Source organism: Herpailurus yagouaroundi, unplaced genomic scaffold (genome assembly GCF_014898765.1).
Source record: "Herpailurus yagouaroundi ecotype Mexico unplaced genomic scaffold, PumYag 199, whole genome shotgun sequence".
NCBI classification, from domain to species: Eukaryota; Metazoa; Chordata; class Mammalia; order Carnivora; family Felidae; genus Herpailurus; species Herpailurus yagouaroundi.
Genome location: NW_024412430.1, coordinates 22,759,745 through 22,782,039, shown reverse-complemented (window position 1 = coordinate 22,782,039; position 22,295 = coordinate 22,759,745). Strand labels below are relative to the sequence as shown.

General features: G+C 41.0%; 1 protein-coding gene across 4 annotated transcripts in view; it reads left to right on the top strand.

Annotated features, from left to right (window-relative positions):
* The window catches only part of CENPP (centromere protein P), a 232,200-nt gene continuing 209,905 nt past the window's right edge, over positions 1-22,295 (top strand). For 3 of the 4 annotated variants that reach the window (XM_040449615.1, XM_040449614.1, XM_040449616.1), the window contains exons 1-3: positions 1-391; positions 18,981-19,162; positions 20,681-20,769. In XM_040449615.1, the coding sequence (XP_040305549.1) occupies positions 285-391; positions 18,981-19,162; positions 20,681-20,769 (378 nt within the window). In that variant the 5' untranslated portion in view covers positions 1-284. The remainder of the gene's footprint in view (positions 392-18,980; positions 19,163-20,680; positions 20,770-22,295) is intronic. The other variant, XM_040449617.1, reaches the window with a different exon arrangement.

Genomic DNA, 22,295 nt, shown 5'->3' with positions numbered 1-22,295 from the left:
GTCCGCTAGCTCGGGGTGGACTGCTGCGCCCTGGGGCTTCGCTCCGGAGGCCGCCCGCCCTCTCGGAGCCCCGGGACTGCGGGGGGTCAGCTGGGGGCGGGGAGCGCCGCGAGGGCCACGAGCCCGGGAACCTGCGCGCGCCCGCGCGCTGGTGGCAGGCCCCGGGCCCCGCTCCCCCGCCTCCCCCGCCGAGCTCCGCGGTGGTCTGCGCCGGCAGCGCGCGAGGCTTGAAGCGCCCGACCGGGCGCGCAGTCCCTCAGGCGGCTTCCCGTCGGCGCCGCGCCATGGACGCTCGGCGAGCGGAGGTCCGCGCTTTGGAAGCCGAGATCGCGGCCCTGCGGCGCGCGTGCGAGGAGCCGGGGACGCCGGGGGAAGACACCTCGCGAGCGCGGTACGTGCCCTCGCGGGCCCCGTGGGGCGGACGGTCTCCTCCGCGGCGTTTCCCGAGCCCCGGGGGCTCCGCCGCGGCGGGGCGGGGGGTGAGGCCTCCGCGCCGAGGCCGCTGTCAGCCTGGCAGCGTCGGCGCGGGGAAGCTGCCTTCCTTGAGGCCCTGTTCTCTGGCGGACGAGAGCGGGGGGTCCCCCGGGCGGCGCGACGCCCTGTGCTTTCCCGGCGCCCCCCTCCTAGGCCTCTCTGGGACGGCCGTGCCGCAGGTGTTCATTCGCCCTGGTCGTGTGGCGGCTCCTCTGACGAACGACGGGGCTGAAAAGTACGTTGGCGGAAAGGAAACGAGCGAACGTAGCCTCGGGGCTGCGGTCAGGTGCCCGCAGGCCGGGAAGCACCGTCGGGAGGGGGGCGGGGGCGGCCCCGGGGCGTTTGGACCCCTGCATCCGCGGGCAGGGCGGACTGCACCCCGGCGCTGGGCGCGATGTCCCGGGCGAAGGGTGTGCGCCTGGGACAATCCGAAGAAGGCGCTTCTGTCAACCCTATTTTAAAGTCAGGGAAACTGAGGCTGGGAAGAGGTGAGGTAAGAGCTGGGCTGGAACCCAGAAATGTCATGTCAAAGCTCAGGTACTTTGCTTAAGGAAGGAGGAGAGAAAGGGTTAGTTATGTACGTACCTATGGTCTCAAAGTCACCAGCGGCTGGAAAGTAGAAAGTATCTTCATTTTCTCATTGGAGACTGGTTTGGCATAGGTGCCGAGAGATTTTCCAGAGATAATTGGACGGGGGTTGGTAGAAAATGGAAAGGAAGGGCGACGCGAAAGGGAACGTTCACAGGCGTGGCGGATGGGATCCTGAAAGTAAAGGAAGCTGTGGAGGGAGGCAGGTGACCAGGGAGCACACACGTTCCTCCACAAGTGAAGTTGTAAATGTCTTGAAGCCCCTTGCTACTCCAGGGGTGCTCCATACATTGGAGGCAGTAGCAGTACTTGGGAGTTGCATAGAAATGCAGATTTGGGGGACACCTGGGTGGTCAGTTGGTTAAGGTCATGGGTTAGAGCCCTGTTGGGGATTCTCTCTCCTCTCTGCTTTCTTCTCGCGCTCACTTTTTCTAAATAAATAAATAAATGTTTAAAAAAAAAAAAAAGAAGGGTGCTTGGATGTCTCAGGAAGAGTAAAGCTCAGGTGGTCATGATCTCTCGGTTCGTGGGTTCGAGCCCCACGTCGGGCTCTGTGCTGACAGCTCAGAGCCTGGAGCCTACTTTGGATTCTGGGTTTCCCTCTGTCTCTGCCCCTCCCCCACTCACGCTCTGTCTCTCTGTTTCTCAAAAAAATGAATAAAAAAAAAAAAGAAATAGAAATTTTGGGCCTACCCCCACCGGCTGAGCCAATCTGCATTTTAACAAGCACCCCACCCCAGCTGTTTTATGTATATTTAAAAGTTTGAGAAGCACCTTGTCATACTGTCGGGAAGAATGATTTCTTTACTGGCCACAAGATGTCGTTATTAGCTCAGGACAGTATGTAGACTGTTGATGTCATCTGTGCCTTCCCAAAGGTTGGGAAACTAGGAAGAGTCCAGATCGTGGAAAACATTACATGTTAGTCCAGGGTGTGACGTTTCTTTCTACTGTGGTGGAAAAGGAAGATGGGGACCTGTGTACCAAGCTGTGTGTGTGTGTGTGTTAAAATGTAACCAAATTTGCCATCTTGATGCTTTTTAAGTGTACAGATCAGTGGTATTACATACGTTGATAATGTGCTACTATGACCATCTTCTGTCTCCCTCTTTTCATCTTGTAGAACTGAAACTATAACCATTAAGCAGTAACTTTCCCATTCCCCACTCCCCTTAGTCCTTGGCAACCACTGTTCTTCCTGTCTCTATGAATTTGACTTTCTAAGTACTTCATACAAGTGAATTCATATGTATTTGTCTTTTTGTGACTGGTTTGTTTCACTTAGCACAATATCCTCAAGGTTCGTTCACATTGTAGCAAAATGCAGAATTTCCTTCTTTCTTCAGGCTGAGTAGCGTTCTCCTGTATGTATATACCACATTTTGCTTATCCTCTTATTTGTCAATGGACGTTTGGGTTACTTCCACAGTTTAGCTATTGTGAATAATGCTGCTATCAACACATATGTACAAATATCTCTTTGAAACCCTGCTTTTAATTCTTTGGAATATGTGGGGGCGGGGAGGGAGGGTAGACTTCCTTTTCCTTCAAAGGTCCTTGTAGCTGGACTAAGTCGAATTGACCCTAGACAGATTAACAGGAGAAAATCAAATTTAAAAGGCATATGTACAAGGATTCCACATAGACCTGGAAATTCCAGAGCCAGGGAATATGAGGTCTGTAAGTCATTCTGAACTAAGGAGAAGGGGCTAGGGGTCTGGGGCTTCAGAGCAAAGGAATACACTTCACAGGGCAATAAGAAAAGCAGATGTTTGGTTGTTAGATGTTTGCCCTACTATATAGGTGGGTCACTCAGGTAACATTTATCTGTTAATAACATTTACTCTGGGAAAGACCCCCAATTTAAGTTTTTCTGTGTGGTTAAAGGAGGACAAAATTTTTCTGGAGCCTATAGGGTCTTAAGTGCCTTCAGCACAAAATGATCCATATGCCACATTGCCACAGTCTTGGGGGGAGGTCTGTCCTTAACCCCTACAGATACGTCCCAAGAAGTGGAATTGCTGGATCCTTTGGTAATTCCATTTTTAATTTTTTGAGGACCTCCCCCATACTGGTTTCCACTGTGGTTGTACCATTTTATGGTGAGTTTTTGGGGTGATGGTGAGGTGGTCCAGAGCCAATGGCCAAAAAAAGAATTCTTGAAGACGTCTTTCGTGCAGAAAGGTGGTTTTATTTAAAGCATGGGGACAGGATCCATGGGCAGAAGAGCTGCACTGGGGTTGTGACAGATAACTCATTATATACTCGCGGTTTGGGAGGGTATCAGGGATAGAGTAAGTCTCCTTAAGTAATTTTGGAAGCAAGATTTCCCAGGACCTTGAGAGGTTAGCTGTTGCTAGGGAAACACCATTTATTACCGTTTAGTGAAAGCTCAGTCACGGGACCCTTCATATATATATCTGTGGCCATAAGCCTGGAGTATGATTGCTAGCATGTATCTTGGGGCAGTTGACATGAAGGAAGTTTACAAAGGAATTTTTATATGTTAAAGTAGACTTACAGGATCCTGGCGGTTGGGGTAATGTTAAGCTAAGATTCTCTTTTGCCCCCAGCAAAGTGTCATCATGGAGGCAGCTGAGCTCCTAGAGGGAGGTTCACTCTGCCGATTTCAAGGACTTGTAAATGGGATGTAGGCAGTAGGGGGATTTAATTTTTTATTTGCCTTAGTTTCCCACATCACCATGGCAAGCACTTAAACCCCTTTCCTTCGTTCTTGGGTAGCCAGGAGTGTCTGAGGAGTATCACACAGATCCCACCTGGGTTGGGGGTGGTGGTGCTGTTAGCCTGTACTTTGGCCTCAGCTTGCCCCACGCACCCTCATCATTTTACGTTCCCACCAACAGTCTACAGTGTTTCCAGATTGTCTACATCCTCACCAAGATTGTCTTTTTCCCCCTGGTTTTGGGGTTTTTTTGTTGTTGTTTTTGTTTTGTCTTATAGTAGCCATCCTAATAGGTGTGGGGTCAGTTCCCTAATGATTAGTGATATTGAGCACCTTTCTATGTGCTTATTGGCCATGTGCTTTTGTGCCAGTCTCAGCCCATCTGTAGCAATGCTATTCAATGGAAATGTCTGGAGCCAGTGTTCCCAGGGAACTTTCCCCATTCCACACCTATGTTACGAATGGATCAAACTCTGTGGTTCTTGTGATTGTAGGATGCCCTTCCTCAATAACCTTTAGGAAACTTTGAAGGAAAAAAAAGTTATTATTTACAAGCTCTAGAGTGCATAAGCAATGCCACGGGAGCCACATAACCAGGTCATTGATGCAGAGAGGGAGACAGAGACAGAGAATGAGAGAACAGGACTGGGGTTCTGCTTTTATTTGGGTTGAGGGTGGGGGCCTAGGGTTTCAATAGGGTTTCAAGGACTCACTCTCAACTGGTGAACTTAAAGCATAAGAGTAGGAATATAAAGTACAGGAAGAGAAAAAACAAGTGACCCAAGTGGTCAGGTTTTGAAATGAACTAAGATCTCTAAAACAAAGGGAAGGCAGTCTGGCTCTTCCATCCTGTGGTTTGCCAATGTGTCTCTGTTGGAGGTCACCTTCATTGAAGGGGATGCAGCAGACGCCTCTGCAGTCAAAGCTCACATTCAGCACCTGCATTAGAATAAGAGAAGCCAACTGTTGGGTCTTAAGCTATTATTATGTCCTCTTTGGAGAAATGTCCATCCAGTTTCCGTGCCCATTATTGAACAGGTTGGTTTTTGTTGTTGCTTTAGGAGTACTTTATATATTTTGGAAATTAAACCCTTATCAGATATGTGATTAACAAATATCTTTTCTCATTCTGTGGGTTGCCTTTTTACTGTCTTGATAGTGTCTTATGTTGTACAATTTTTAAAAATGTTCATGAGGTCCAGTTTGTCTATTTTTTTCTTTTGTAACCTGTGCCTTTGCTGTTATATCCAAGAAATCCTTGCCCTAGCCTATTTATGAAGCTTTTGTCCTATGTTTTCTTCCAAGAGTTTAGTTTTAGGTCTTACATTTAGATGTTTGAGGTAATTTTTGAATATGTTAGGGAAGGGTCCAACTTCATTCTTTTGTGGATGTTCAGTTTTTCCAGCACTATTTGAATGTTACTGACAAGCTTGTCAAAAATCATTTGATCATATATGTAAAGGTTCATTTCTGGGTTCTCTGATTCTATTACAGTCATCAATCTGTTTGTCTTTATGCCAATACTACACTGTTTTGATTACTGTACCTTTCAGTTAAGTTTTTTTTTTTTACTTTTTTTTTAAACATTTATTCATTAAAAAAAATTTTTTTTTTGCATTTATTTATTTTTGAGAAACAGTGAGACAAAGCGTGAGGGGGGGGGGGCGCAGAGAGAGAAGGAGACACAGAATCTGAAGCAGGCTCCAGGCTCTGAGCAAGCAGTCAGCACAGAGCCCGATGTGGGGCTCAAACCCACAAACTGTGAGATCATGACCTGGGCTGAATTTGGACACTCAACCTACTGAGCCACCCAGGTGCCCTGAAACGTTTATTCATTTTTGAGAGAGAGACAGAGCGGGGGAGGGGGAGGGGGAGGGGCAGAGAGCTGGAGACAAAGAATCCCAAGCAAGCTCCAGGCCTTGAGCTGTCAGCACAGAGCCTGACACAGGATTCTAACCCACACCCCACAAGATCTTGACCTGAGGTGAAGTCAGGTGTTTAACTGACTGAGCCGCCCAGGCACCCCTCCGTTAAGTTTTGAAATCAGGAAGTGTGAGTCCTCCAGTTTTGTTCTTTATCAAGATTATTTTGGCTATCTGGGATCCCTTGAGATTCCACATGAATTTTAGGATGGGTTTTTTTATTTCTGTAAAAAACCTCATTGGGACTTTGATAGGGATTGCATCTAATCTGTAGATTGCTGAGGGTAATATTGACATTTTAATAATACTAAGTTTTCCAATCCATTAACATGAGATGTGTTTCTATTCATATCAGTTTTTTTTTTTCAGCAATGTTTTATAGTTTTCATTGTACAAGTCTTACCTTCCTAAGGCAAATTCCTTCCTAAGGTTAGTTCCTAAATATTCTTTTTGATGCTGTTGTAAATGGAATTGTTTTTGTAATTTACATTTTTTATATTGTTCATTGTTGGGTTATAGAAATGCATCTGATTTTTGTATGGTGATTTTGTATCCTGATACTTTGCTAAATTCATTTATTCTAATGCTTTTGTTGTGGAATCTTGAGGGTTTTGTACATACAAGATTATACCATCTGTAAACAAAGATAATTTTAATTCTTTTCCAATTTGGATGCCTTTTATTTCTGTTTCTTGCTCACGTGCTCAACCTCGAGTTTCCAGAACCATGTTTAAGTGGTGAAAGTGGACATGCTTACCTTCTTCATATGTGGCTTTTATTATGTTAAGATAATTTCCTTCTACTCCTAGTGTTTTGATTGTTTTATCATTAAAGTGTGTTGAATTTTGTCAAATGCTATTTTTTTTAAAGTTTATTTTGAGAGAGTGTGAGAGAGCATGAGTGGGGGAGGGGTAGAGAGCGAGGGAGACAGAGGATCTGAAGCGACCTCTGTGCTGACGGCACGAGCCTGATGCAGGGCTCAAAACTCATGAACCACAAGATCTTGACCTGAGCCGAAGTCAGATGCTTAACCAACTGAGCCACCTGGGTGCCCCATTAATTGCTTTTTCTACATTAAGTGAGATAACCAAGTCTTTTTTTCCCTTCTTTGTGTTAATGGTGGTATATTACATTGATCAATTTTGTATGTTGAACCATCCTTGTATTCCAGAAATAAATCCTATGTGGTCATGATGTGTAATCCCCTTAATATGCTGCTTAATTTCATTAACTACTAATTTGTTGAGGATTTTTACATTAATGTTCATAAGTAATATTGGTCTGTAGTTTTCTTGGAATATCTTTATCTGGCTTTGGTGTCAGAGTTGTGCTGGCCTAATAGAGTAAGTTACAAAGTGTTCTCCAACTTTTTGGAAAAGTTTGAAAAGGATTGGTTAGTTTTTAGTTAAATGTTTGGTAGAATTCACTCTTGTAGTTATCGGGTCCAGGGCATTTATTTGTTGGAGATTTTTTGATTACAGATTCAACCACACTAGTTATTGGTCTATTCAGATTTCGTATTTTTGGGGGGTTTAATCTTGGTAGGGTTTGTGTTTCTAGGATTTGTGCCATTTCAGGTAGAGTATCCAATGTATTGGCATACAGTTTTTCATAATAGTATCATAAACTTTTTATTTTTGTAGAGTTGGTAATATCCCTGTTTTAATTTCTGATTTTAGTAATTTGAGTCTTTGTTTTTGTTTTGTTTTGTTTTTAAGTAAACTCTATGCCTGGTGTGAGGCTCAAACACATGACTCCAAAAATCAAGAATCCCATGCTCTACTGCTTAAGCCAGCCAGGTGCCCCTTTTCATTCTTTTTTTTAGTCCATCTAGCTAAAGTTTTGTTAATTTTATTGATCCTCTCAAAGAGCCAACTTTTGGTTTCATCTATTTTCTCTAATTTTCTGTTGTCTATTTCATTTCTCTCTGCTCTAATCTTTATTATTTCCTCTTTTTGCTATCTTTGGTTTAGTTCATTCTTTTTCTATTTCCTTGAGTTGTAACATTAGGTTATTTATTTGAGATCTTATTTTTTAATTTAAGCGTTTATAGCTGTAAATGTCCCCCTTAGCACAGCTTTTGATATGTCCCTTAAATTCTGGTATATTGTATTTTCATTTTGTCTTTAAGTATATTCTCATTTCCCTGTGGTTTCTTCTGGAATCTATTGATTGTTTAAAAGTATGTTAATTGCCACAATTTTGTGACATTTTCTGTTTTCCTTCTGTTACTGATATCTAATTTCATCCCTTTGTGGTTGGAGAAGATACTTTATATGATAAGTATGTTTTAAAATACATAGAGACTTGGAATGCCTTGGTGGCTCAGTCCATTGAGCATTTGACTCTTGATTTTGGCACAGGTCATGATCCCAGGGTTGTGGGATCGAACCCCTCATTGGGCTCCTCTCTGTGGCATGGAGCCTGCTTAAGAATTTCTCTCTCTCTATCCCTGTCTTCTTTTCTCCCTCTGCTCTTCTCCCATACTCACTTGCTCTCTCTAAAATAAAAAAAAAAAAAAAATACATTGAGGCTTAATTTGTTGTCCAATATCTTGGAAAATGGCCCATGTGCATTTGAGAATTTATACATGTCTGTTAGGTCTGTCTGTTGTTGGGTAGAAGGTTCTGTATATGTCTATTAGATCTAACTGGTTTAGTGTGTTGTTTTCACTACTCTGTTTCCTTACTTATCCTTTGTCTAGTTCTACCCATTATTGTAAGTTGGGGTATTGAAGTCTCCAACTGCTATTTTAGTTTCTTTTGAGGTGTAATTGATATATAACATTATGTTAATTTCAGGTGTACAATATAATTTGATATTTGTACGTATTGCAAAATGATCACCACACTAAATCTAGTTAACATCCATACACAGTTACAAGTTTTTTTCCTTGTGATATGAACTTTTTTCATTTTTTTTAATGTGAGATTATTTTAATAACTGATAACAGTGTATGTAATGGAATGTCATCCAGTGTATGTCATTATACTGTTTACATTTATGCCATGGAGACATATGTATTTTTTTAATAGTATGTAATACTTTATTTTTTTAATAGTATGTAAAACTTTTTTTTAAATATAATTTATTGTCAAATTGGCTAACATATAGTATGTAAAGTGTGCTCTTGGTTTTTGGGGTAGATTCCCGTGGTTCATCACTTACATATAACACCCAGTGCTCATCCCAACAAGTGCCCTCCTCAATGCCCATCACCCATTTTCCCCTCTCTCCCACCCCTCCATCAACCCTCAGTTTGTTCTCTGCATTTAAGAGTCTTTTATGGTTTGCCTCCTTCCCTCTCTGTAACTATTTTTTCCCCCTTCCCTTCCCCCATGGTCTTCTGTTAAGTTTCTCAAGATCCACATATGAGTGAAAACATATGATATATCTGTCTTTGAGTGACTTATTTCACTCAGCACAATACCTTCCAGTTTCCATCCACATTGCTGCAAATGGCAGGATTTCATTCTTTCTCATTACCAAGTAGTATTCCATTGTATATATAAACCACATCTTATTTATCCATTCAGTTGATGGACATTTAGGCTCTTTCCATAATTTGGTTATTGTTGAAAGCGCTGCTATAAACATTGGGGTAAGTATGCCCCTATGAATCAGCTCTCCTGTATCCTTTCGATAAATTCTTAGTAGTGCTATTACTGGGTTGTAGGGTAGTTCTGTTTTTAATTTTTTGAGGAACCTCCACACTGTTTTCCAGAGCAGCTGCACCAGTTTGCATTCCCACCAACAGTGCCAGAGAGTTCCTGTTTCTCCACATCCTCACCAGCGTCTGTTGTTTCCTGATTTGTTCATTTTAGCCATTCTGACCAGTCTGGTTTTAATTTGTATTTCCCTGATGATGAGTGATACTGAGCATCTTTTCTTTAAAAAAAAAAAAAAAAAAAAATTAATGTTTATTTATTTTTGAGACAGAGAGAGACAGAGCATAAATGGGGGAGGGTCAGAGAGAGGAAGACACAGAATCTGAAGCAGGCTTCAGGCTCCGAGCTGTCAACACAGCCCGACGCGGGGCTTGAACTCACGGACTGTGAGATCATGACCTGAGCTGAAGTCGGATGCTTAACTGACTGAGCCACCCAGGGGCCCCTTGAGCATCTTTTCATGTGTCTCTTGGCCATCTGGATATCTTCTTTGGAAAAGTGTCTATTCATGTCTTCTGCCCATTTCTTTACTGGATTATTTGTTTTTCGGGTGTGGAGTTTGGTAAGTTCTTTATAGATTTTGGATACTAACCCTTTATCTGTTTTGTCATTTGCAAATATTTCCCATTCCATCAGTTGCCTTTTAGTTTTCTTAATTGTTTCTTTTGCTGTGCAGAAGCTTTTTATCTTGATGAGGTCCCAATAGTTAATTTTTGCTTTTAATTCCCTTGCTTTTGCAGATGTGTTGAGCAAGAAATTGCTGCGGCCTAGGTCAAAGAGGTTGTTGCCTGCTTTCTCCTCTAGGGTTTTGATGGTTTCCTGTCTCACATTTAGGTCTTTCATCCACTTCGAGTTTATTTTTGTGTATGGTGTAAGAAAGTGGCCTAGTTTCATTCTTCTTCGTGTTGCTGTCCAGTTCTCCTAGCACCATTTGCTAAAGAGACTTTTTTCCATTGGATGCTCTTTCCTGCTTTGTCAAAGATGAGTTGGCCATACATTTGTGGGTCCAATTCTGGGTTCTCTATTCTATTCCACTGATCTGTGTGTCTGTTTTTGTGCCAATACCATACTGTCTTGGTGATTGCAGCTTCATAGTAAAGGCTGAAGTCTGGGATTGTGATGCTTCCCACTTTGGTTTTCTTCTTCAAGAAAGAAGGCTATTCAAGAAAAATTCAAGAACAATTGGCTCTTCTGGGTCTTTTGTGGTTCCATAAAAATTTTAGGATTGGTTGTTCTAATTTTGAGGAGACTGCCGGTACAATTTTGATTGGGATTGCATTGAATGTGTAGATTGCTTTGGGTAGTATTGACATTTTAACAGTATTTATTCTTTCAATCCGTGAGCATGGAATGTTTTTCCATTTCTTTGTGTCTTCTTCAATTTCCTTCGTAAGTTTTCTATAGTTTTCAGGATATGGATCTTTTACATCTTTGGTTAGGTTTATTCTTAGGTATTTTATGGTTCTGGGTACAATTGTAAATGGGATCCATTTCTTGATTTCTTTTTCTGTTGCTTCATTATTGGTGTATAGAAATGCAACCGATTTCTGTTCATTGATCTTGTACCCTGTGACTTTGCTGAATTCATGTATCAGTTCTAGCAGGCTTTTGGTGGAGTCTTTTGGGTTTCCATTTAGAGTATCATGTTGTCTGCGAGAAGTAAACTTTGGAGTTCTTTGCCAATTTTGATGCCTTTTATTTCATTTTGTTGTCTGATGGCTGAAGCAAGGACTTCCAGCACTATGTTAAACAACAGTGGTGAGAGTGGACATTCCTGTTGTGTTCCTGATCTCAGGGAGAAAGCTCTCAGTTTTTCCCCATTGAGGATGATACTTGCTGTGGGCTTTTCATATATGGCTTTTATGATTAGCTATGTTCCTTCTATCCCACCTTTCTTGAGGGTTTTTGTTAAGAAACAATGCTGTGTTTTGTCAAATGCTTTTTCTGCATCTATTGATAGGATCATATGGTTCTTTTCTTTTATTGTGATGTATCACATGTGAATATTGAACCAGCCCTACAGCACAGGAATGAATCCCACTTGATCATGGTGAATAATTCTTTTTATATGCTGTTGAATTCAATTTGCTAGTATCTTGTTGAGAATTTTTGCATCCATGTTCATTAGGGATATTGGCCTGTAATTCTCCTTTTTTGTGGGGTCTCTGTCTAGTTTGGGAACCAAGGTAATGCTGGCTTCATAGGATGAGTCTGGAAGCTTTCTTTCTGTTTCTATTTTTAGGAACAGCTTGAGAAGGATAGGTATTAACTCTGCTTTAAATGTCTGGTAGACTTCCCCTGGGAAGCCATCTGTCCTGGGACTCTTATTTGTTGGGAGATTTTTGATAACTGATTCAATTTCTTCACTAGTTATGGGTCTGTTCAAATTTTCTATTTCTTCCGTTTGAGTTTTGGAAGTGTGTGGGTGCTTAGGAATTTGTCCGTTTCTTCCAGGTTGTCCAGTTTGTTGGCATATAATTTTTCATAGTATTCTCTGATAACTGCTTGTATTTCTGAGGGATTGGTTATGATAAATCCATTTTCATTTGTGATTTTATTTATTTAGATCTTCTGGCTAGGGGTTTATCAATTTTGTTTCTTTTTTAAAAAAAAACCAGCTCTTAGTTTCATTGATCTGTTCTACTGGTTTTTTTTGGGGGGGGGGGGGATTCTGTATTGTTTATTTATGCTCTGATCTTTATTATTTCTCTTCCTCTGCTGGGTTTGGGGTTTCATTGTTGTTTTGCTTCTAGTTCCTTTAGGTGTGCTGTTAGATTTTGTATTTGGGATTTTTCTTGTTTCTTGAGTTAGGCCTGGATTGCAATGTATTTATTTTCCTCTTAGGAATGCCTTTGCTGCATCCCAGAGGGTTTGGACTGTTGTGTTTTCATTTTCATTTGTGTCCTTATATTTTTTAGTATCTTCTTTAATTGCCTGGTTGACCCATTCATTCTTTAGTAGGGTGAACTTTTAAGATTTACTCTTTTATCAACCTACAAATGTGTAATACAGTATTATTAATTATAGTCACCATGCTGTACATTACATCCCTAGGACTTTTTAATTGTATTGCTGGAAATTTGTATACTTTGACCACCTTTTACCCATTTTCCCAAACCCCCTCACCCTTGCCCCTGGCAGCCATCAATCTACTCTCTTTCTATGAGTTCGGGGTTTTTTAGATTCTACATATAAGTGAGATCATACAATAACCTGTCCATCTTGTCTGACTTGTTTCACATAACATAATGCCTTGAAGGTTCATCCATATTGTCACAAATGGCAGGATATTCTTCTTTTTATGTGGCTGAATGACATTTAGTTGTATAGTAGACACCACATCTTTATTCATTATTTGTTGACAAGTTGTTTCCTTGTTTTGGCTATTGTAAATAATGCTGTAGTGAACCTGAGGATGCATGTATCTTCATGTTTTTGTTTCACTCAAATAAATACACAGAAATGGAATTGCTGATTTACATGGTAATTCTATTTTTAATTTTTTGAGGAACCTTCATACTGTTTTTTGTACTGGCTGCACCAATATACATTACTACCAACAATATATTCTTGCCAACTCGTGTTATTTTGTTTATGGTAATAGTCATTCTGACAGGTGTGAGGTGATACCTTGCTGTGGTTTTGACTACATTTCCCTGATGATTAGTAATATTGGGCACCTTTTCTGTGTACCTGTTGGCCAGCTATATATCTTCTTTGGAAAGATTTCTATTCAGATTCTCTTCCCATTTTTTAATCAGACTTTTTTTTTCTTTTGTCATTGAGTTAATGAGTTCTTTATATATTTTGGATGTTAATTCCTTGGTAGTAGATGATTTGCAAATATTTTCTACCATTGCATAGTTAGCTTTTTAATTTTACTAATTTCTTTTGCTGTAGAGAAATTTTTTAGTTGATGTAGTCCTGCTTGTTGATTTTTTTTCCTTTTGTTGGATTTGCTTTTGGTATCAAATCCAAAAGGTCAGTACCAAGGCCAATATAGAGAGCTTACCACCTCTGCTTTCTTCTAGGAAATTGTCCACGTATTTCTTTTATTGAGGTCTTTATTTCTTTATGTGGTGTCAGGTTACTATCTGGTGTACTTTTTTTAAAGTTTATTTATCGTGAGAGAGGTAGAGTGAGTGTGAGCCAGGAGGGGCAGAGAGAGAGAGAATTCCAAGCAGGTTCTTCACTGTCAGTGCAGAGCCCAACACGAGGCTCTAACCCCCAAACCACGGGGTTTGACCTGAGCTGAAATCCAGAGTCAGACATTTAACCGAATGAGGCATCCAAGTGTCCCTGTCTAGTGTACTTTTATCTTTCAGGGCTCTCTTGAACATTTCTTGTAGAGTAGGTCTAATGGTAACAAAATCCTTTGCCTTTTATTTCTTTGGAAATGTCTTAATTTCTTCCTCACTTTTAAAGGGCACTTTTGCCAGATACAGATATTCCTTGGAAATATTGTGGGTTCAGTACCAGACCACCACAATAAAGTGAGCATCACAATAAAACTAGTCAAGTGAATTTTTTGGTTTTCCAGTAAATACAAAAGTTAGGTTTATACTCCACTGTAGTCTGTTAAGTGTGCAATGTCGTTATGTCTGAAGAAAATGTTTTATACCTTAATTAAAAAGTACTTCTTTGCTAAAAATGCTCACCATCATCTGAGCTTTCAGTGAATCATATTCACTGATCACAGATCACCATAACAAATGTAATAATACTGAAAAAGTTTGAGATATTGTGAGAATTTCCAAAATATGATTCAGAGACACAAAGTGAGCCAATACTCTTGGAAAAGATGGCACTAATAGACTTGCTCAACACAGGGTTGCCACAAACCTTCAGTATAACTTGCAATATTTGGGAAGCACAGTAAAACAAAGCACAATGATGAGGTATACATAGGATTGTTGGTTCAGTTTTTCCTTTTAGTACCTGGACTGTATAGGCCCCCTGTCTTCCGGTGTCCAAAATTTCTTTTTTTTTTTTTTTCTTTTACATTTTTTTTTCAACGTTTATTTATTTTTGGGACAGAGAGAGACAGAGCATGAACGGGCGAGGGGCAGAGAGAGAGGGAGACACAGAATCGGAAACAGGCTCCAGGCTCTGAGCCATCAGCCCAGAGCCCGACGCGGGGCTCGAACTCATGGACCGTGAGATCGTGACCTGGTTGAAGTCGGACGCTTAACCGACTGCGCCACCCAGGCGCCCCAGGTGTCCAAAATTTCTAATGAGAAATCTCATATTTTATTGAGAAACCCTTGAATGTGGTGGTTTGCTTCTCTTTTGTTGCTTTCAAGGTTCATCTTTATGCTTGGGTTTTATAAATTTGATTATATCTTGGTGGGAGTCTCTTTGAGTTTGCTGAGTATCTTGTATTTTCATATTCATGTCTTTCATGAAATTTGTGGAGTTTTTAGTCATTATTTCTTCAGATATTCTGTCTGCCTCTTTCTCCTTGGACTCTCATGACGCGTATGTTGGTCCTTTTGAGGGTGTCCCACAGATCCTTTATGCTTTTTTCCTTTTTTCAGTCTTTTTTCTTTCTGCACCTCAGCCTCAGTAATGTCCATTGTCTTATCTTCAGGTTCACTGATCATTCTGCCTGCTCAAATCTGCCTTTGAATCCCTCTAGTGAATTTTTTTCATTTCAGTTATTGTATCTTTGAGCTCCAGAATTCCTTTTTGGTTTCTTTTTTTTTTTTTTTTTTTTAATGTTTATTCATTTTTGAGAGAGAGATAGTGTGAGTAGGGGAGGGGCAGAGAGAGAGGAGACAGAGAATCCCAAGCAAGCTCTGTGCTGCCAGTGCAGAACCCAACGTGGAGCTTCGACTCACAAGGCTGTGAGATCATTATCTGAGCCAAACCAGGAAGTTGGATGCTTAACCAACTGAGCCACCCAGGCTGCCCCCCTTTTTTGTTTATTATTTTAGGATTTCCATTTCTCTCTCTCTTTTAAAATGTTTATTTTGAGGGAGCGTGTGCATCTATGCAGGTGGGGGAGGGGCAGAGAGAGAGGGAGAGAGAATTCCAGGCAGGCTCCATGCTGTCAGTGCAGAGCCCAACATGGGGCTGGATCTCACTGACTGAGGTCAAGAGTAGGACACTTCACCGACTGAGCCACCCAGGTGCCCTTGTTTATTTTTTTTTAGTTTTATTATTTTGTAAGCTGTGTGTTGAAGATAAGCCTGAGGTGCAAACTTTATGTCTTATGTCTTTTCTGAGCCTTTCCTTGGGCACTGTATTCACTTTCCAGTTTTTCCCATACATTCAAGTTGATTTTGAATGTCTTAATTTTTAAGGTGTGGCTCTTTAAATGAGATAAGCCAAAAATAATGGGGAAGAAAAGAGTCGTGGCTCTTTATATCTCCTGGAGCTCCCTTCAGCCAGAGGAGCAGGGCTTGTAATAGTGGGAGCTGGTGCAACACTGGCTGTCTGTCTCTTTGCACCTCTTTTGTCAGAAGCAGCAATCAGCACAGCCACTCAGCGTTTGTGGACAGTCTTTTTTTGCCTACTCTTACTTTTCTGAAGTGTGTGCAGTCTGCTTTAGGAACGTGTACACAGCTGTCTGCCTATTGTTGGAGTGGAGGATACATAGCTATTACTGTGCTGAGACCTGAAATTGCCCCAAACTGACCACAGTTAACTCCAAGCCTTCCCCTGGAAGTTGTAAGCCTTCAGCAGAATTCACAGTTTTAAAAAAGTTTCATCAGATTCTGCCGATGCGGTTATTGTGTAGGTGGCTGCTTCCTACGCCACCAGCTTCCCAGAATCCTAGATCATTGACTTTTGAAATCAGGTCTCTTGTAGATCCGTTTTATTTTTTAAAGTTCATTTTGAGAGAGAGCTCGCAGATGGGTTTGTGGGGGGGAGGGGCAAAGAGAGAGAATCCCGAGCAGGGTCACACTGACAGCGCAGAGACCAGCGCAGCGCTTGATCCCACAGACCTTGAGATCATGACCTGAGCCAAGATCAAGAGTCAAATGCGTAACCCACTGAGCTACCCAGGCACCCCTCTTATAGATTTGTTTTCAAACAAAGAAGTTTCTTGGGGTGCCTGGGTGGCTCAGTGGGTTAAGCATCTGACTCTTGGTTTCAGCTCAGGTCATGATCTCATGGTCTGTGAGTTCAAGCCCCATGTCTGACTTCACGCTGACAGTGCAGAGCCTGCTTTGGATTCTCTCTCTCCTCTCTCTGCCCCTCCCCTGCTCACTCGCGGTCTCTCTCTTCTCTCTCAAAATAAATAAACTTTAAATAAAGAAGCTTCTTGTGGAACTCTAATTTTGACCAACATAAATTACGCTCCTAAGACAAACTAACAAGTAATATAGTGCAAAGCCAGTAAAAATGTATAATCCCAAATCATTGAAACTCATGTCGGTAATTGAAATAGACTAATGATATTTTGCTCAAAGTAAATCACTGCTATGAATGAGAATATGCAGGTTTTCTCTTTTAGGTGTATGGTAAAATATACATAAGATTTAACCACTTTAGCCTTTTTTAAGTACGTAGTTCAATTGGATTAAGTACTTTCACGTTGTCATGCCACCATCACCACTTTTTCCTCACCCCAAAGTGATACTCTGTACCCATTAAACAATAACTTCCCATTCTCTCCTTTCTCAGCCACAGGTTCTTTTTTGAATTCCGCATATCTAGTTTTCAATGTGATGATTTAGTTCTTTTATCAGTTTGCTCGTTGGAAACACCGTAAAGTTTTCATTCGTGGTTTTCTGTGATATTTGGTATTTGCATAACAGGAATTTATCATTTATATATGAAGATTCCTTCTTGCTTTCATTAGCGTTCTCAGTTTAGTTTTTTTATCACTTAATTATAGCCAATACAAAAGAGCTTGTGGTAGTCTCTCAGGTGATAGAGAATATACTTAAATATTTTCAATTAACATTAAGACAAAAATTTAAAAGATATTTTTACCCTTTCTACAAGCATTAGATCTCCAGTGTAAAGAATACAGAGTTAGGTTATTTCCTATAGACCTGGCATAAGGTCCTAAGAGTGCAGGTTAATGTAGTAGAATCAGGAATAGAAAAGGAGGGATAGCTATGTGATGGAGCAGAAAGTATGGCAGTAAATCCAGATGTGAAGGATTAACAGAGCCAAGGATAACTCCAAAGATAGAGAGCCTGAGATATCAAGAGACAGATTTTATCAGTAACAGAAGTAGGGAAATATGGTAGACAAGCTAATTTAATACAAAAACATTTATTGGGTCAACAAGCTAAGTCTACTGTGCAAGAAGAAGAAATGTATGATTGGAGGTATGATTTAGGAATTACTGATGTAGAAGAGTTGAGATTGATCACCGAGTTTTTCTCTAGAATGAGAGAACGGTATTTAGATCAGCAAGAGCAGGAGTGGTAGGGCCTCTTCTGTAGTTGGAGGCAAGCAGCAGGAACAGTGGAGTGCCCAACATGTCAGATGAGAATCATGATAAACATGCTCCACCATCTAAGGAGGGATGTCTTACGATGGCAGAAGTCAGCAGTGTAGAACGTAGCGGAACACGAGGGCAGTAAAGGATGACAGAAAGTAAAATAACGTTCAGTGTGATCATTAGCTGAAATTTTACTCTTTTTCAAGGAAAATAGAGTTTTGCGTTCTCAATGAAGAATGATTACAGTATTGTTTAAAGAGATTATGCTATTATTCCTTTGGAATTCCCCTCCCCCCACCCTTATTCTTAGATTTCCTGAGACTCTCTTTCTTACTATAAAATGCTCTGTGATACTTTGCTTGTTTAAAAAAAAATTTTTTTTTTTAATGTTTATTTACTTTTGAGAGAGACAGAGACAGAATGTGACTGGGTTAGGGGCAGAGAGAGAGGGAGACACAGAATCGGAGGCAGGTTCCAGCCTCTGAGCTGTCAGCACAGAGCCCAGCACGGGGCTTGAACTCATGAGCTGTGAGATCCTGACCTGAGTTGAAGTCGGCCACTCAACCGACTGAGCCACCCAGGTGCCCCTACTTTACTTGTTTTAGAAGTTAAAGCTAGCCAGCCAACATTTCTTTGTTACTTAATGACATTTACAAAAATAATTTGAGATGTCTTGGGATATCAGGTATTTACTTTGGAGTATTTTAAACATTCCATTATAAACAGACATTTTCATGTTGCAAAGTACTCTTGTTATAGTTTATTTTACAATTGTTTGTAATAGGTAGAAATATGGTAGTATAATTTAATTAGCTTTGTTTTAATTTGAGACTAAAGATTACAGTGTTAGTACACATATTGATTTTGAGAAAAATCTTAGGTACTTTTAGTAGGAAGAAAGTAAGAAAGACAAAATAGAAATGGTTTGAAGAGGGGCGCCTGGGTGGCGCAGTCGGTTAAGCGTCCGACTTCAGCCAGGTCACGATCTCGCGGTCCGTGAGTTCGAGCCCCGCATCGGGCTCTGGGCTGATGGCTCAGAGCCTGGAGCCTGCTTCCGATTCTGTGTCTCCCTCTCTCTCTGCCCCTCCCCTGTTCATGCTCTGTCTCTCTCTGTCCCAAAAATAAATAAAAAACGTTGAAAAAAAATTATGAAATGGTTTGAAGAAATTTTTGGTTATGAGATAAAGCACTTGTTAGTGGTTTCTTCAGTGGAGTAATTATTTGTTATATTTGCTTTTTAGAAAATCCCTTCAAGAAATACATCAGTCAGATTCTGGAGAATGGGCCGCTTCAAAAGATCTGAGAGGTCATCTTGGACATTTAGAATCAGAACTTCTTTTTCTAAGCACACTTACTGGCATCAATATAATAAATTACTCCATGAAAACGGAGGACCTAACAAGCACTGAGAATACAGAAAAGAGTAAGCATTTTAATTTGGAAGTGATGTTGAAGTTTACCTCATTACACATAAGAGATTGGTTGTCATGTCATTGAATTAAGATCCTATGAGGTAACTATTTGACTATGTGGTGTGGTAAACTTGTTTTGTCAGGTGTCTTTTGAACATCACAGTGTGCATAATACTCTTTTAAAGCTGCCTTAGGTAGGTGTTAAAGAAGACACAGTCTTTGTCATTAAGTATTTTAATAGTCAAGTAAGTGAAAGAACAATAGCATGATTAATTTGCAAATCTGCAGAGTTATTCACTGCTGGCATGAGAGCTGCCTCATCTAAAGTGCTCTACTCCTTGGCCTGTGGCCAAGGTAAATGTTTCAGGAGCTGGACCATTTTCCAGAGAAGGGTTTCTGGTCCAGGTGATTGAGTTCTATTGTCAAGGGTCTGTGATGCACTCACTTATAAAGGGATGTTAATTCAGCTGTGCGTTGGATGTGGGGAACTTTGGGCAAGAGTATCATCCTTTAAAGGAAGAATCACTTTTGGAAATGCTTTCTGACTTTCCACTGAAATAAGCCTCATGACAAGGAACACCTTGAGTTGGTCCTCAGAGGGTCTTGGGTAGCATACCTCAGCAGAAGTCTGAAATACATAAGAAATGGGTGATAGAATCTAAGTACTTGAGGTATTTGAAAGGAAGAGATGGAAAACAAGAGGTTAGGCCAGGTATAAGTCTTGCTAGTGCAGAAATCTTAGTCTTCCCATTTTGCGTCTTCCTATGTTGACCTCGTTGTAGAAGTACTTGGTGCAGCCTATTCAGAAGGCTTTTGAATGGGCTTAATACAGTGCTTCCCCCATTGCTGGCTTAGGTTTTAATTTTCTTGGATCTGCCAGCTTAGTTCAACTGTTCTGTGTGATATCTAGCTCATCCGTCTGATTTCCAGCTTCCAAAATTAGGTTACTCTCCTTTTTCTTCTTTATCATTGTGGAGTTGTGCTCTTCTAAAAATACCTTTGTTAGCAATTAGATGATGTTAAAGTGAAAATAGTGGTTATCTCTTGGGGGACGAGTAGCCTGGGGAAGGGCATAAGGGCACTTTATGGCATATTTTAACATTTCTGTATCTTGATCTCAGTGGAAGTTAGATGGGAAACTCATGTGAAAAAAATATTGAGTTGTATACTTAGCAAAATGCACTTTACACATTTAAGTATAAAGTTTTGTAAGGTAGCACAACCTTACAACCTTGTAAGGTTGGGGGAAAACACTATCAGTTATGATTCAAACTTGTGTAGAGTTATACTAGCATGTTTTATTTCTTACCATAATCTTTGGTATAATTGGGATGTAGAAAGTACAAGTTATCTTTAGTTCATCTTTGCAAAGGTAAATCAGTTTGGTGCATATCTTTCTAGATTTTGCAATGTAAATGCTAACATACAACCTTACATGTATATCCACATGTTATAAATGTTCACAAAAATAAGAGGTATTTGGTGGAAACTTATTTGCAAATAAAATTTTTTTTTTTTCTGATTTACAGGTATAAAGAAAGTTCTGCAGAGACACAGGTTATCAGGAAATTGCCACATGATTACATTTCAACTTGAATTTCAGATTCTGGAAATCCAGGTAAATGAAGGAGTATGTTGTGCTAACAGAGATTCTGCTGCTGTGATTAAGCAATTCCCATACCACAGCCTTCAGCAATGGCTGAACTAAGGAGGAATTCATGAACCAGGGCCCTCTTGTAGTACATTTGTGCAAAGTGATACCATGTCAGAAAAATTTTTACAGTATAAACACCCTGACAACTGCATATGAGAGGGTTGTTGCTGAGCGTATATGGGCTTTATTGGAAGGCAGATAGCAAGATCCTCCTCATCCCTCAGAGCAAGCCCCAAGGTCAGGGGAATAGTTCTGGATGCCTTCGTTAGTCGGCTGATATACCAGCCATCTATTACTTATTAGTTATCTGCTGTTGCTTAACAAATATCCCCCAAATTTAATGGCTTGAAACAACAAAAAACTGTTTACCTCACCCATTTTCTGTGGATCAGGGATTTGGGAGCAGCTGATTGGGGTGTCCTTGTTCAGGACCTCTCCTGAGGTTGTAGTCATTTGGAACCACAGCCATCTGAAAGCTCAGGGCTGGAGAATTAGACTCCAAGGTGTTTTGTGGTTATGCCACCAAGTTATATTGGACTGCTAAGACATGACACAAGAGGAAGACACTTTTGGCTAAGACTTTCACATAAAATCAGGAAGTAGACAGAATGATAGTGTGCAGCATATGGCCAGGGTTGGGCAGAACAAGGTTCAGATACCTTCAAAGTATGGGTCCAAGAAGAGTGGGATCCAGGCGTAATTTCAAGAATTGACCAGGCCTGGGCACAAACTTTGATAGCAGAAAACAGTTCAACTAGTTAGTTTTGTGAACTGGGCCTACGTGGAGTATGTGGAAAGGAGGTGAATGGGGAAGGGTGGACAGGCTGTCTTGGCTCAACTCATTGGTAAAGCAGGTGCAGCCCAGGTATCACAACCCAAGTCACATGGACAAGTTGCTGCTTATATTCATGGTTATCTACCAAGACTCCTGATCATTGTCCTCAAGCACAAAAACAGCCCCAAGTTTTCCCCTTTCGTATAAGAACAAGGACTGATGTCAGATAATCAGGACCCTGCTTCCTTAAAGTGTCAGATAGTGACCTCCAACTACTCAGGAGTGCCTGCTCCAGTTGTCTGGGTGAGAGGTTTTGCTTCTCGAGAAGTCTTTGCAGTCCATATCCCTGGTTGCTGCCTCTGGTCCCACCAGGCGGAGAAAAGGCTGGAGCATGTCTGGGCCCCTCATCTGATTACAGAGCTCCCACCTCACTCCCACTTCAGAGTATTCCCCCTGAAACACTTCTGAGGTAATTAAGGACATTCACGGTATGTCATTGCCAGGGCTGGTTGAGCAGGATATGGCACAGTCAGGGCATGGGTGATGAGTGGCCTTAGGGGAGGTAAACTTTTCCAGGTTGTCACCAGGCCTTAGGAACGTACAGGGTCACCAAGATGATATTTTTGTGTTGCATAACCCCAAAGATTATCTGCCAAAGACTAAAACAGAATGTGGATACAAATGGATTGGTCTCACTTGGGATGGAAAGGCTGTG